The sequence below is a fragment of the Magallana gigas genome, chromosome 3 (assembly GCF_963853765.1).
Source record: "Magallana gigas chromosome 3, xbMagGiga1.1, whole genome shotgun sequence".
Taxonomy (NCBI): Eukaryota; Metazoa; Mollusca; class Bivalvia; order Ostreida; family Ostreidae; genus Magallana; species Magallana gigas.
The window spans coordinates 21161209-21178801 of NC_088855.1; the positions used below are offsets into that span (position 1 = coordinate 21161209).

A 17593-nucleotide genomic window follows, 5' to 3' on the forward strand; every position below is an offset into this window, starting at 1 on the left:
AAAAACCTGTAATTTTTTTTTATATCACTTCACCAAATGCACATTTAATCTGTAATATACAGAAACACCACCAGAAGCTATTCAAGGCAAATAGACAGAACATATATTTCACAAGAAGCTAAAGTGTAATGTCTTGAATTCTGAATCACGAGGTCCTCGCATAAATCTTCAAGACGGTCCATATTTATTCAACAATTACTTTTTTTCGTTAGTCACCAGAAAAAAAGCCTTTAGCGACAACCATCTCCCCACTGAGATGTAAAGTTTTGATTCTAATTCCCTTTGATTTCATAACTGAGGTACTGGGTGTCAAGACTTTTATGACATACATTCATCTTAGCCTTCAGCAATGATATTAGACACCATATGTAAAAATTTTGATCACTGACCACATATATAAATTTTATGCCAGCAGAGAAAGGCCATTATACTTAGTTTAGTACTATAAATGTTTTAGAATTATCATTCAGTGTTTTGTTACATGAATTAAAAAATTGGTAGGGATTTGAAAACTGATAGAGGAAATTCGGACTTGAATATCTATAAAAATTGTGAATGAAAACCTAATAATTTGTATCTATTAAATGTCACTGCTATTCATAAGCTGTATTTCATTTGTCAAGGAGTTAAGCAATTTGTATTATTTTCACAATTAAGAAAATCTCAATCATATTGTAAATTTTTTTTGGGATTTTTCTTAAATTAATGGCAACTAACTCAAAAAGTAAGTCATTGACCTACTTTTTGAGAGTACAGAATAATACTACCATGTAAGGTCTATAAAACACAATAGTGGGTTTTTCATTATCATCAGTGGATTTTTTTTTCATTCTGATTAAACGTCAACTTTAAACTTCGTAAACATTTATAGTAGCATGGTTAAAATGACAAACCCTATTCATTTTCAAGTAATTTTGTTCAATATTTATTACATTTTATGTACGACTTGACAATAGACATTTCCAACATTTTCAAAGTTGAGAATTTTCATAAGGAATAATTCTTTGAGTATTATGAGGTGATAATTTTGGTCGGGGCGTGATCAAATCCAATAAAGCCCGAAGGGCTTTATGATAGATTTGATCACGCCACGACCGAAATTATCACCTCATAATATTCAAAGAATGATTTTTATATAATTTTAAACCATCGCACGACTAAATATTTAAATATAAATAAGCAAACCCCGCTGGCGCCTCAATTTGGCGTCATTTGTATTATGGGTTATATAGTACAAAATCGATACGTAGTGTTATCACAGGCAAAGACACTGGAAAATGTAAATATAAAGATTTGATACATTTTCACTATATGGCCAAGTTGGCCTCACCCTTGAGCCTGACAGGTCATGTATTTTAAAAATTAGGTTGAGGGCTTCATGCACATCATAACCTTGCATTCGGTTTTTCTCAAACAAATATGTGAGTGGAGAAGAAGATTCCTCAAGATTTAATACATTTTTACCATAATGGCCACTCTCTTAAGGCCTGAACTAGGGACCATGAATTTAAGAATTTTGGTAGCGGGTTTATTAAAATCATAATCATGCATTTAGTTTTTTTCCAACTTGTGAGGGAGTAGAGAAAAAAATGTCAAGAATTCAGTAATACATTTTCATTATAACACCAAATTGGCCCCACCCTAGGCCTGAAACGCTAACACAAGGACCATGAATTTTACAGTTTTGGAAGTTTTTGCCTATGTGGCCCCGTCCATGAGGCCCTATGTGTTTGCATGGTCATGAAGTCCACAAACTTATAAAGCAATTATAAGCAATTTTGTATACATGTAATACATTAAAAAGGCTAATTGGGCGCCAGTTCTTTAGAAATTGTTTTGGTTTTTTCTGTGTTTGGTAAGCATGTGAATGAAATGTTACCTCCTCCCCAAACTCTTGCCAGAAGGTTTTCATATCTTTAACTTTGATAAACAGTTTCATCTCTTTTCTAAATATGTTCAAGAGCAGAATTAAATATTTAAACTCATATATATAGCTCCTCCATTATATGCATTAGCACTATATGACCATTTTGGTCATACCCTAAAGATAAAACCCCTTCCCCTGTAGGGGATATGAAATTTATAATTTTGGTAGATGGCTTAGTGCATAATTTTAAATTCAGATTTTGTTTTTAGAGATGTGGGGGAGTAGTTTGTATTACCATTTGGCCCCGCCCTAGAGCTAAAATCCCTACCCTGGTGGACATGAAATTTACAATTTGTAGAGTGTTTACTGGTAATTATGAATTCATTTTTTTCTTACAGATGTGTTGGAGTAGAGGAGGAGATTTTTGAAAAATTGAAAATTGCAAAGTTTTGACCATTTTTGCGCTGTCCCTAGTAAACTTAAACTTAATTTGAAAGAATTGGCTAGATGTAGTTTTTAAAAAGTTTAATAAGTTAAAATGTTGAGGTGGCTCGACAGTGACAGTGCATTCTTTTTGTAGATCTAATGTCTAAGGTTTACAACCAAACTGGTATGAAGGTGTATGAAATTAAAACACGCTAGGTTATGCATTATTATTTACTGTGGAATCATTATATTTCGTGGTGGCTCAATTTTCATGGAATTCGTAGGTACCTCTCATCCACGAAATTACATCCTCCTCGAATTGGGTAATAAAGGCATATTTCCTTTTGTAGATATATAAAAACACACGAAATTTCGTCCCTACAAACCTGTAAAATGTAAGCCATCCACGAAAATTAATGATTCCACAGTATTTCCATGCATATTTTAACCAAAAGTGCCAGATTCAACGTATCAGCCCGATTGTTAACTCGCCTTACATTTTCCGTCATAGTGTCGATTAGTCAACCCGTTTTTGGGCACCCCGTTCTTTCCATTAATACTAAAATCGCATTAATTGTTCCGTTTTAATCGTAAACTTTTTGTATTGATCGAAGTCCGATCCAAGGTATCTGCCCGCACGATGGATGATGAACTTGTCCTATACTTTTCGTTCATTACTTGGTTTCCCCGTTCTGGAAAGTTCTATTCCATTCTCTCACCAGAGTTCGTGCTTCGCAAGGGAGAGAGAATCAAAAATAAAATCGCCCACTTAAGAAACGAATTGACTCGTTTTATTTATTAAACATTTGTCAAATCTTAACTTTTATGTATTCTTTAAATAGGCTCACAGTAAGTATATTCAATCTTTACTTAATCATTCAATATTATTTCATTGCAAGTATATATTTTGATCGAGACTATCCCTGACTGGGATCCGCCAAAGCGTTTCCACTGTTATTTCGGGCTTGTTTATCGAAAATGAAAGGTTTTTGATTAATGTACAATAATATCTTAAAATTCAGTTATACCTTACGGACATCATCTCACATGTGTTGAAATACCAAAGATGTAAGCATGTACTCTAATGTATGCAAATTTTAGTTTATTTGCAATATGCCTTAATTATAAGTATAGGTATAAAAGAATGACGATTTTAATTTTTGAAACATTGTTTTAGTTAAAAAACTCAAAACTTGAGCAAACCATCTTTGGCATGTGTTCATTCATAATTATATGCACATCAATTAAATGCTACTTTTAGGCTCTGAATACTTCGTTCCACTGAAATTTTTTTTTTTCTCATTTCCCTGAAAAAATACACCTAAAAATCATTGGTCTCTGTTTCTTAAAATCATATTTGTTTTAATTTGCAGCCTTTTAACGTTTTGAGCCCCCAGCCCCGTCCACTTAAGTGAGAGCATGTAAAATATAGTTTGCGAATTTGCCTTTTTTTGGTTAGTTTACATGCTTGTCAAGATTATTCGATTTGGTGGTCCCCTCCATCCTTTCAAAAACGATACTACGTGTCTGTCTTATAATATTTAAGGCAAAATATCAAATCATGTAGTTACATCGACAACAGTACCACTTGGTGTTTAAAAAAACCAAATCCAAAATTAAATCAAAACCAGATCCAACATTCATTTCTTCTTAAAAATAAAGTGCGTATAAGGATGTATAAATTTTATTTACGTACCGTTATTACGGGCTTCGCTGTAGATCACCCAGTAAAAGGAAGAACTTACAAGGCTCTTAATCAGAAGATGACTGCACTATAACATACCAGTAAATGCTCTATTTGGTCAAATAACAAAATACTATATATATTTCATCATTTAAAAAATGGTCAATGTAACGAATTTTCCAAAACTTGTGGTAAACTTCTTATGCCCCCCCCCCTTTCGAAGAAGGGAGGGCAAATTGCTTTGCTGCTGTCCGTATGTATGTCTCTATCTGTCTGTCAGTCGGTTGGTCCACCAACAAGTTCAATGTCCTTTTGACTTAGAATAATTACAATTAATTGCTTTCCGTTCATTGTCTCTGCAGACGTTGAACAAATTAATTACAGTACTGGATCCTGTTGCCCGATCGTTAGTTAATCGTTATATAGTGCTCCACGAATACATGTATCTCATTTTTCCTGCATGCTGAGTACACAATTGCCTTTCACTGAGATTCTGAATGTAATGATATAGATTGTTTACCATGCTGATGTTCACTAGAAATTCGTGCATAAGAATATTATCCAATAATGTTCTTTTAATTGTTCATTATTGATCTATATTTAATCATTGGCTAAATGGATGCTTGGTGTTTGCTGCACTTTTGGTTAGAGTTTATCTGAATTTTGTCTTTTACTACAGTAAATAAAAGTGTCGCGTCATATGTCTCAGCTAAGGATCATTAATTACCCTAATAAAATTCATCGAACTATCCAAACATCTGAACTGCAAAATGGCATGATCGAGGTGTGCACATGTGTATGTACTCACCTGAACTTTGTAGGATGTATTTCTCGTGGAGGCCTGCATGCACCGATTAATTCATTACTCGACATTCTCTATCAAAAACAATTTTCAACACTCGGGCACTCTTTTCTGCTGCCTCACTCTTCCTAGTAACTTTCTGTGACCGTCAACATACGTTGCCTAGTACGATATAGACAACGCCATAGCTTTGACTCCCCGAAAGTGTATATTCTCATTTCATCATGATGGTAGTCACGTGCCGAGAATCACGGAGACCGTGTATTTACTTTTTACCTAGAATTTATATATGACCGATCTGTGCTGAACGTCCACGGGATTCACCTATTCAGTTACCTCTGCCCATTTAGGCCAAAAAAAAATCTCTGTTTCCTGTCACCTGACCAAAAAAATAGGGTAGGTAGGTAGGTAAAACATTTTATTTTTCAAAAAAAAATTATTTTTTAAAACTTGAAACATGTGTCATATTAATAGGGGAAACAGTGTTTTCAGGCCTCAGAAGAAGCTTTAAAATTTTCCATAGGGCCTCTGTGTAATAATGTCCTTTCCCTGCAAGATGCAGCTTTCACAGATGGGAAGAACAGTCTTGAACTTCTGCGAAAGTTCTTGATTAAGGTAACTCCGTACCTATAAAATCATGGGTTCAAAGTTAAAAACTTAACTTTTTTTTAACTTATTGGACTTGAATTTATTTAAAAAATAAATAAAATATATATGTATCCATACTATTTAAGATGTAAGGTAATAAAAACCAAAGGCTGAAATTATCATCTGAAAATCACACTTTTTTTGTTTAAAAATTATAAATAAGTGGTTGGATACTTGTTTGTATATTTAAATTTTATTGCTTACTATGCCAGAAAACTAAAATTAATTTAAAAAAAAGAAAAAATTGTTTGCATTAGAAAAAATTATAGCATTTAGATATATTACTTAGAGAAAAGTAGAAAAGAGTTATTTCCCTTTGTCATTATTGAATTATGTCGAATATAAGGATGAAAAACGCTTATTAAATATCTCCAAGTAAATAATGATTTGAGTTTTTGATGTGCACCTATGATAACATAGAAATTAAAATCTACTTGCAAGAATTTCAATGAATTCATAGTTTATGTAAAATGTATGACGTCACAGGAGGGTGGATTTACTTTAACTTCCCCCTCTCCACAACAATATGAACAAAGGTTTGCATGGCCAAAACCACTCCTGTAGTAGGATAATTCAACCGGACTTTCACATGTGATGGTTGACCTCGCCATTACCGTTTTATATAATGGATTTGAAGGAGGGAGTATCGGTGATCCACAGGTGTATTCTAGCTCACTAAGGTCACATTCAATTGAATATTGTTGTCTTTCAGTTAATCTGTATTTTGAGTATACTACACGCGGTTTCCTGCATTCTATGCATTCTACAATTGATCTGGCATTCTGTACAGTACACAGACTTGGTGTTGATTGAGGTTCCTCAATATATCCCAGTACATCAACATTCTTACATGTATTTGTCAACACAGTCGAGCAATCAACGCCTTCTGCAGGTTCTTCTGCAGGTACTAGTGGTTTCTTTTTTTCAAAAGTTTCAGGGTTGGTCTGTCCTTTTCTGTTGTTTCTTTCCCTCTCACCTCTGAGTATGGAAGATAATGTTCACCTGTGGCATCTAACTGGGGGTCTGGTAGCCACGAAGGTAGAGGATTTCTAGGGGGAATGCAGCAAGATACATTGTCACATTTCTTGATTTGGAAAACGTACTGTGTAGATTTGCAGTGACGGTCCAACCTATCTTGGTATGACTTGATTTTTCTAGTGTGTGTCTTCTGCAATTTTGTCAGGTCCATGTCTGGAAATAGTTCTCTTAGGTGTCGTTTCATTACCTCAATATCTTGGTCACTGAGAGGATCCAAGACCTGAACAGGTTCATCTTTGCGCTTCAATCTGACAAATCTATTCTGAATGGTTCTTTTTACTTCCTTAAGAGATTCTGTCCACCCTTGTCTTATTCTAAAGTTGGGGTTTTCTTCATGAAAAGCCCTGACTTGTGCCATGCTATTCTTGTTTTTCAAAGCATCTTCAATCTTTTTCTCACAGGGTTTTCTTTCTAAAGACACATTTTGTAGTCCTAGATTTAAAATGCTCATCACCCTCTCTGCTGGATTTGTATAACTATGACCTGGTGCACAGCGAGCATGGATTAAAAGGTCCAAGTTAAACTCCTTAAACAAGCAGATGTTTGCTAGTTTAACAGCTTCCAGAGTGTTTCTTTGATCTACTCCACCGTCTGTGAATTTCAACAGCATTGGCTTAGGATCATTGCCTGAACTAAGCATCATCTTTGAAAGGAATGCTGCATGACGAAAAAAAGATGCAGTCTAAAAAATGGAATCATTCAGCACAGTAAAAACCTTTCCACGTACAAAAAATTTGTCAACACATTTTGGCACTTCGCATTGTAATACAACTGATGGTGTGAGTGAACACCGTGTCATGTCGTGATCAAGGGCAACAAGGGTGCTGGAAGTAGGTACAATTGATTTTTTCCCCCTTACTCCTGTTGATACTGCAGCACCAGGATCAACAATTGGTACTTTTGCCTTATCATCGCAGCATACCATCATGCATCTTTCAGCTTCCTCTACAGCAAATGATTTTAGATACTTAAACTGAGCATTGCAGAAATGACTGTCAGGATGAGTTGTGCGTAGTTGTCTTCTTTGAATTTTAAACTGTACATTTAAACGAGATGTAAAGTTCAAAGCCCCTTGGTAATATGGATTTCTCGGTGCAAACTGTAGTTTTACAAGACTTGCTGAAGGAACAGGGGTACCATGTGGATAAGTAGATACTGCTCTCTGGATCATGTCTGATATTGAAATGAATTCACTGAGATGTGCATGGCCATGTCTCCTGTCGTCAGCAGCTTAAATATTCTCAAGAACTTCTTGAAGCTTTTCAAAAAACACATCAAACTTCGTGTTTGGTCTTCCTGGATTGGTATGCCTTAGATCTGCAATTAAATCTGTATGGCCTAATGAAATGAGACGTAAACGTTCTTGCATAACCGGATTAGTCGTTTGACTGCCATCAAATGCCAACTCCTTGTATATGTATTCTATAACAGATGGTGACAAGGAATTTATATTATTAATCTTCTCTTTGAATGTTTTTTTCATCTCTCGGGTGTGAAATTCCTGAATTTCTGATCTTGCTGTCTGCAACAACCTAGCACCCTGAACTAATATCTGTGACTCTGCACGGTTCTCTAGTGTCCTACAGATTATGAATGAGGATGTTGTGGATCCACCTGGACTGAATTTAAGTAAGTCTAATGGAACAGACAGCTGAAGACCCTTAAGGAATCGGTATTTCTGCTTTGAGTCAATAAATGGTTCATTAACATGCTCTTTTTCATTAAAAATAAAAAATTCTCCAACTTCCTTTCCTTTTATGATAGCATCCAGCAGGTGGTATTGCTGCTTAACCAATGATGATGGTGTCCTATGCTCAATAGTTGCATCAAGGTAGTTGATATAGGAATCAAAACAGTCAGCCAGGCCCTGAATTTCTTTACTTCCCTTCCTCCATGCTTCAGTAGAAGAAGTTATGGGTCTCAATAGAACACTACAAAAATGATGTTCATATTTCAAAAGCATTAACAATTTGCCACTGCATGAGAAATAATCTTTGGTTCATCAAAAATAAATATTGAAAAGGTGATCGTAGTTGTAGCACAAATTTAAACTGACCTATATAAAGTTTCTGCATGAGATTTAAGACATCCAGCATTAAGAGGCATCTGCTTCATTTTCTTCCTTTTGACCCCATTAAACCCTTGGTACATGTCAAATAAATCAAGAATTGGAGTAAGATCCTGTCTGTCATGTGCAGCATCGTTGATAGTCAAATGTTGGTTCGTAATGTACCACAGAGCGTTACATAACACCTGGAATAATAACTATCTTATAAGCCTTCATCAAGTTAACTTAAACATTTAACTATCTAAGTTGAACATCTTATCTTCTATTTTCCACTTAATATTTAATATGATAATACATGTCTTTATAAAAAAGAAGGCACAAATTTATCATGATTGATATAAAACTGTACATTGTGGATAGCACATGTATCTTTATATTAGATTTGGTAAGCAGTATATGTTTGTTAAATATATATATATTAATATGACGACATTTAAGATGAAGATACAAGGATGAGAATTAATTAAGACTGAAGGATTAGAGTGGAGGAAGACACACAAAACCATATATAAGTGCACAGACTATTAACTAGCAAAAGCATAGATGACCAATCCCTTTGCATAGTTTCAAACTTACCAAAGTAAAAGTCAAATCTGTCAGAGAAATAAAAATCTTTAAACTTGCATCAAAATGAATTTAATAAGCATTATTATCTTCAAAATTAATTTCCTTGGAACACATACTTGAACTATATAGCTGCCCTCTGTCGGTAGCACTGGTTTAGGGAGATCCAACTTGTGTTGTTTAAAAAAGGTCTCAATCAAGTTGTTGTACAACTCATCCTTTCTGGAAAGCCCACCTTTGACCCCTGAGCTAGAAAAAGTTCAGTAAAATCTATTTATTTACAACACAAGCATTTAATATAAAAAAATTCACTTGCACCTTATTTTAAGCAAACAGCATATATTTCTTCAAAGAATATTGAGCCATACATGTACGATGTATATTATTAAAAGGTCTTTTTAATATGTCAGAAGATTTTGACACCTTATTTAATATTTAAAATCAATTGATGTAGAACAATCTCTCTTTAATATGCTAACAAAAATATACCCCACATTTGCTGCTTGATACCGGTAAATAAAATGTCCGTGAAACTGTATCCATGGTAAAGTACTTTGTTTGTAGTTTGATACATACCTGCTACGTTTCTTGTCGGGAAAAGAACGACCACCTGCCATCAGCAATTCAAATGCGTTTACAGCTTTTTTAGTGGCATTTGCAGCATATTGTTGAAGTTTATTCAGCTCAGGGTCGTCGGTTGCTTTGCATATGAATAAAAATGTGTCACGTGACGGTAATGGAGTAACACGGAGATTTGTCGGCTCCGCTAATATCTACTGTAAATAGGTATTCATGACTTTCTAAGTACCCGGAAAAGGAGAAAAGTTATAAGGATACTAATTTCTCAAAGTAGTGAGTAGAAGAATTAGAATTTTTTGTGTATAGCGCCATAGGAAAGTGTTTGTTTGCTTGTTTTTGTTACAACTGAGTAGTCGCTCACAATGGGAGATCGGGCGGACAAGACGGGGGCAGTAAACAAAGGTGAGAAAAAGTCTGTAAATAAAACCCCAGAGACTGACCAAATAAAACAAAAAAAACTGGTTCAGCTGAATTTAAAGTCGGCGCCTTCATCAGTTAGAAATTTAGTGGTCTCGGACAAAAATCCCCCCAAGAAGCCTAGAACAAGCAGTAGTGATCAAACCCCAGACGGCGATTCAGACTTCATTACAACAATACAGGATAGTTTAGCAGAAATAAAGGAAACGATGGTGAAAAAATCCGACATTAAAGATATAGTGACAGAAATAATAACTGGGCTCAAAAACGAGTTAAAAAAGGAAATAATTTCAGAAATAAAAAAAGATCTCACAGAATCAGTCACTGACCATGTCAAAACAGAGTTTGAAACCAAAATAGAGATACAATACAAAGATTTCAACTCCAAAACAAAAGAAATCGAAGAGGGGTTCAATATGGATTTCGAAAGCCTTAAAGAAAAACTACATTCACAAGCACGAGACATCAGAATCCTTCAAAGCTCTCTTAAAGACTGCCAAATAAAATCTGAATCTGCTATTGTCCTTTCAAATCAGAATCAACAATATTCACAAAAAAAACAACATAAAGTTTGTGAACTGGGCCGAAAAAACTAACGAAAATCTGCGCCATGATCTCTGCCACATTCTCAAGAATGCGATCAACCTTGACCTGGATCCTACCGATATTCTCGAAATCCACCGTATTCCGAACGGAAACCAGAGAGGACCCAGACCAGTGATTGCTAAATTTCGAAATTCCGAAAGTAAATTGAAGATCATTCGTAACAGGTCCAATAGCGAAATCAAAAAAGTGTTCACAATGCATGACCATTTGACACCAGCAAACGCCAAACTCATACGTGATTTAAACAACGATGAACGTATCCAGACCGCATGGTATTATAACGGAAAGGTATTTGCGCTTGACGAAGAGGGACAGCGGTACAAATTTGACATCATGGACACAGTAAGTGATAAGTTGAAAAAACGGTAATAGCGGAGTCATTGTAAAATCAATTACCTCGGGATCGGTTTGACAAACTGAAAGTAGATCGGGATCGGCTTTACCGGAAGTGACATTTACTGTTTACCTGTATGTGAGATGCTAGTGTGTGAAAGGAAATTAAAGCTAGGTGCGAGAGATTACTGTGTATATGTTATTCAATCAGGTAGGGAGTTGCCTGTCTTGTTAATATTTACTGTAAATAATAGGTGATACTTTAAAAATTGCAACGATTAACTGCCAGGGTTTATCTACAATACCAAAGCGTATAGATGTTTTTGAATTTTATAGAAAAAAAGGTTATTCGATTTTATGTTTACAGGACACACATTTTATAACGGAAAGTGAACCTATTATTGAATCACAGTGGGGATATCAGTGTATTTTTAACTCTTATAAGTCTAATGCGCGTGGGGTATGCGTATTGTTCAATAATAGTTTTGAGTTTCATATCCACAATATTAAAAAAGATGGGGAAGGTAATTTCCTTGCTGTTGATCTTACCATAGAAGAAACCAGGGTTACTCTTGTTAATATATATGGTCCAAACTCTGACCAGCCAGGTTTTTATGAAAATATTAGAAATATATTTTTAGAATTGGATAATGAGTATTTTATTTTATGTGGAGATTTCAATCTTGTTCTCAATCCAGATATAGATACCTACAACTATAAGTATATAAACAATCCAAAGGCTAGAGAAAAACTTTTAGAAATTATGGATGATTTGCAGATAGTGGATTACTACAGGGTCTTAAACCCAGGTAAAAAAATATATACATGGAGAAAAAAAACACCTTTAAAGCAAAGTCGCCTTGATTATATTTTGATTTCAAACAGTCTGTCTAATATAGTAGAAAATTTTGATATTAAATCAGGCTACAGATCTGACCATTCTATTGTTATTTTAGAACTAAAGTTTAACCCTTTTGAAAGAGGTAGGGGGCTTTGGAAATTTAATAGTAGTTTACTGACTGACATGGTTTTCATTGATAAGGTTAAAGAAACTATAGATAGAGTAAAGAGTCAGTATGCATACAATGCTGATATTCATACATTTTTCAGTAAGGATATAGACGACAGTATATTCCTAGAGGTGCTTCTCATGGAAATAAGGGGTCTTTCTATTTCATACTCATCTCATAAGAAAAAGGAAAGAGAGAAGATTGAAATCTCCCTAGTTAATGAAATAACATCCTTAGAATCTCAAGAACACATTAATTTTGAACTAATAGAACAAAAAAAATCAAATCTTGAAAATGTAAGAAAACACAAACTTCAAGGCCATTTCATAAGATCTCGAGCAAGATGGATCGAGCAGGGAGAAAAACCAACAAAATATTTTCTAAATTTGGAGTCTAGGAATTTTCTGAACAAAACTATCAAAAAAGTAGAACTTGAAGAAGGGGAAATTATATACAAGCAATCGAATATATTGAATCACGTCAAAGAATTCTATGAAAATCTATATACATGTGCTGATTCAGATTTAATAAATATTAACCTTGAAGAAATTATTAAAGTAGATATTCCTAAGTTAGAACCAGATATATTTAGCTCGTTAGAAGCTGAAATCTCTGAAAAAGAAGTTCTTGAGGTTCTAAAAAATATGAAAAATAACAAATCACCAGGTAGTGATGGTTTTACAGTTGAATTCTTTAAATTCTTTTGGAAGGATCTAAAACTTTTTATCTATTTCTATTTTATCCTATTTCCCAGAGATTGGGAATTATATCATGTTTACCAAAAGGTGACAAACCAAGACAGTATTTGAAAAACTGGAGACCCATCACTCTTCTGAATGTTCTCTATAAGCTTATATCAGGATGTATTAGTTATCGAATTAAATCTACACTAGACTATATTATATCTGATACACAAACAGGCTTTCTTAAAGGAAGATATATTGGAGAAAATACTAGAATTATTTATGATTTAATGTCATTCACTGAAAATGAAAACATACCAGGTCTTTTAGTTCTTATTGACTTTGAGAAAGCCTTCGATTCTGTTTCATGGTCCTTTATATACAAAGCTCTAGAATACTTTGGATTTGGAAATAATATTATAAATTGGATAAAGATTCTCAACAAAGATTTTAAGGCTTCTGTTTTACAATGTGGCTTCCTGTCGGAACAGTTTAAAATCCAAAGAGGATGTAGACAGGGTGACCCAGTAGCTCCTTACTTATTTTTGATATGTGCAGAAATTTTATCTATTCTCATAAAACAAAACTTTGATATTAGAGGTATAATTGTTAATGGCAATGAACATAAGATTTCTCAGTATGCAGATGATACTTCACTCATCTTAGATGGTTCACCAATTTCACTTTTTGCAGCTCTTGATACTTTAGAATTTTTTTCACACATTTCAGGTTTGAAGATAAACAGCTCTAAAACAAAAATTGTATGGATAGGTTCTAAAAAATTTTCTAATGAAGTTTTTCACCATTCACGTTGGAAACTTGATTGGGGCTCCACTTCTTTTAATTTACTTGGAATAGAATTTTCTGTCGACTTAGATAAAATGACATCACTAAATTATAACAAACAACTGCCAAAAGTTTTTTCTCTAATTCAACAATGGAGGAGGAGAATTTTAACTCCCATTGGGCGCATCACGGTTGTAAAAAGTTTGATTATTCCAAAACTTAACCACCTGTTTATTTCACTTCCAAATCCAATACAAGATGTCATTCTATCTCTCAGTAAGAGCCTGTTCGAATTCATTTGGAATTCAAAGTGTGATAAAGTTAAGAGAGAAATTGTTACTCTCGATTACCTAAAGGGTGGTTTAAAAATGGTTAACATTTCTAATTTCATGGCATCTCTTAAATGTTCATGGATTAAGAAATTAACTCAAGGCTACAAACCATGGATGGACTTTTTTTTATCAATAAATGGTAATGATTTTGCAAAAAAACTTATTGATTTTGGTGATGATTTTCTATCATGCATGGTTGTTCAAAGAAACAATATTTTTTGGCAAGATGTTTTTAATTCTTGGCTATGCTATACTAAGAAAATGATTAAAAGCTCATTAAATACCAAGAATGTTTTCAATATTCCTGTGTGGTACAACCCAAATATAAAAATTGCATGTCAATATGTATTTATTAAAGATTGGTATATGAAAGGGGTTAAAATCATTGGAGATTTTATGAATGAAAATGGAAACATATTGTCAAGAATAGATTTTACTGAAAGATTCCATTTTTCATATATACCTCCAATGTTATATAATAGTGTTATATGTGCAATATCAAAATACTTGACATATTTGTCTATTGATAAGTCTACTTTGAAGAGAGACTGCACTACATTTATGCCATTTTATTATGAGTCTATTTTTTTGAAAGAAAAAGTAACAAAGCATATATACATATGTTTAACCTTAAATGATTGTGTACCTACAGCTATCAACAAATGGAATGCTGAGCTATGTGATATTTTGCCAAACGATCTCAGTGTACATGATGTTTTTAAAATATGTTTTAGAACTACCAATGATTCAACTATTAATTGGTTACAATATAGAATTCTCCATAGAATTCTTCCTGTTAAATATTATCTTAAGAAAATCAGAATTACTACCTCTGACTGCTGTACTTTCTGTAATGATATGCCTGAAACTATAAAACATGTTTTTGCAACTTGCAAGAAAATCCAGCCTCTATGGAATGCACTTAGTATACTTATATATGAGAAATGCAACAAAAATGTTAATTTTGATGTTTGTAATGTATTATTTGGTGTTTATCCCCTTGTTTGGGAGAACAGAATTCTAAACTTTATAATCCTATATACAAAACAATATATATTTTTATGTTTAAAACAAAGTAAGACGCCACATTTTTTAGGGCTTTTACACTATTTAAATCAAAGATACAAGACTGAAAAGTATATTTATATTCAGAAATCAGAAATTGATGAATTTGAAAAAGCATGGTCTCCTTGGATTGATTTTATTAATCATCTGGCAGTTTAGAATTAACATGTGTACAATAATGCATCAATTTAATATTTTTATGTTTTTTGTTTTTTTGTATCCTGGTTTTTTTTCTTTCTTTGGTTTGTTTGTCTGGTTTTTTTCACATGGATTGCAGTTTTACTGCATAGGCATAACTATCACAAGCAACTACCCTACTCTTTATTTTATATTACAATATGGGATGAAAATGTGAGTATGTGAGAAGTGAGAGAGTAAATGTTTCATAAAATGATTTATATATTTAACCTTTGTTTACAATAAAAAAAAAAAAAAAAAAAAAAAAAAAAAAAAATAAAATAAAAATGATCTTAAAGAAAAGTTGCGAACAACTTCTCCCACCGATAACGAACCGTGTATACTTGTTTGATTTTGTGCCGACACCGTAAATTCTGGTTCTTTTGAATTATTCTGACAATCATGGTAAGATTCAAAGAGGTGTGTAAATGTAGTTGAATCCTTAACGCTAGTGATTAATTTCTTCCCCTCTTTAAAATGTATACAAGGTTGGAATTCCAGAGACAACACACTGGTTGTCTCCGGACACGCCATGTTAACACAGTCAATGTTTATCGTGCGCTTTATCAACAAGACAGGTCAGGGTTTATTCTCAAACGTTTAGAAGACCGATTAGCTAAAACGTAAAACCTGTCGGTCAATCTTAATATTTCCGGGAAAAAAAACTTGGCGATCGAAAAAATTTTTAGGGTCGGGGGTTAAAATATAGGGTCGGCCGGGCGACAGGAAACAGGAATATTTTTTTTGGCCTCACTATTCTTTTTCGCATTGGTAAACAAATTATTCTGTTTTGCTTTGAGAACTTCTTCATTTTTTCCACAAAATCTGTTCGGCCAAAGACCAGTTGCTTCTTCTTTCTCTAATGACTGTGACAGTCCTTTTAATTACCAAAGGCATGGTAACACGCGCGTACAGAGATTTTAACAGAGGTAATTAATAAAGAAATCAATTAAATCTGAGTTAGCTAATTCATTTTTAATTTATTTTCGAACAAAAATTTAAATCACGTTACGTTACAAGCCATTAACTATTTGTGCATTAAATAAATGTGCAAGTTACGGAATTAACTTGCCGTTAATTTAACTAACGTTCGAGCAACCGAATCCTGGTCAGGCTTGGGGCGAATTACATTGTAAAATGCATTACATTATCACAACTTCATGGATTTGGGCATTATCATGACCTAACTTTCTTGAAGTTATGCATAATATTACCATGAGTAAAGAATTGCATTTCCAATACCATTACTTCACGAAAAATGAATAATAAGTTTTAAAAAAGTAATTAAAGTTGAGTAAAAAAATGTTGCAAATGTTAAATATATGAAACACCTTAGCATATCAACAGGTTCATTTATATTTATAATGAATTACTAGTATGTAATATTGCTATTACATTGTATGATCATCAAAGTTTTAAAGGTTTCATATTTTATCTGCATCATGTCGGGTTTGAAAATCTTCCCATTTATACTAAATAAAGATTCTATAGGAGATACTGTTTCACAATCTTTGTTAATGGATGATATGTGATATTTTTTTTCTTTAGAAAAAAAGAGGGCCAGCACTTTAAGGGTGTTATAAAAACTGGAATCTATTTTCAAGATTCCACAGATCATGGTTTAAAAGTGTATACATTTTGCTTTGAAGGTGCATGCCTGTCCTCTCATTCTTTGGGAAGGATGGAATGGTCTAATGGATTACTGACATTGTCCTGCAGATCCATGCAAACCAGTTCAGTGACACGGTCAAAAGAAAGGAATTTGGGTGTTGAGCACTTCTTAAAACAACAGATTGTTTTGATACTTATATTATCTAAAGGGCATTGTAAGTTGAGTAATTTTTTTTCAAATGATTTCAAACTCTTAACATGCTTAATGACATACTCTTAAAAATTCACTCAGTTGTATTGTTAAAGGCTATCATATTGACAATTTTAAAACTTATATTTTTTTTTTATCATTTATTGTTATTCAAAAGTACAACTGAAATATTTTTATCTCAAAAAGTATTTCTTTGTTCTTTAAAATAATTTTTAATCAAGTAGATTTTCAGATTTTCAATTCATCACAAGCTTTTGAAATGAATGTGCATAAATAAGCATTGTAATGCAAGACATGACCATTACTTGTAATGCTCAATTTTTGGCATTACACATCACTTACAATACTTTGAAAACATGTAATACATTGCAATGCTTTTTCACTATGTTTTTAGCATTATCTCAAGCTTGGTACTGATACATTGTATACTAGTATAATGGAAAACGTGTTTATGCCAAAAATGTGATGTCGAAGATTTTTGGAACTTTTTAGCTTATACTCGTCATACTTGATAGGTTGATGCATTTCAGATAGTACCGGTAGATGTCCCTTATTGATTTTTGGGAGTTGATTTTAATTGCAGTCACTGTAGCAAACCGGAAGTGAAAAAGTGTTTGGACCTTAGCACAAATCATTACCGCTGACAAGACTTAGTGCATGTATTCGAAAATAATCGATAAATTCGA

General features: G+C 33.4%; 1 protein-coding gene across 1 annotated transcript; it reads right to left on the reverse strand.

Moving 5' to 3' along the window:
• Positions 1-9125: 9125 nt before the first annotated feature.
• On the reverse strand, positions 9126-15823 carry LOC136273327 (uncharacterized). Its single transcript, XM_066077762.1, has 3 exons — positions 15374-15823; positions 9674-9870; positions 9126-9346 (listed from the first exon to the last, which is right to left on the reverse strand). The coding sequence occupies exons 1-3, from the start codon at positions 15617-15619 to the stop codon at positions 9148-9150; spliced, it is 642 nt and encodes a 213-aa protein (XP_065933834.1). The 5' UTR covers positions 15620-15823; the 3' UTR covers positions 9126-9147.
• Between the last annotated feature and the right edge of the window lie 1770 nt (positions 15824-17593).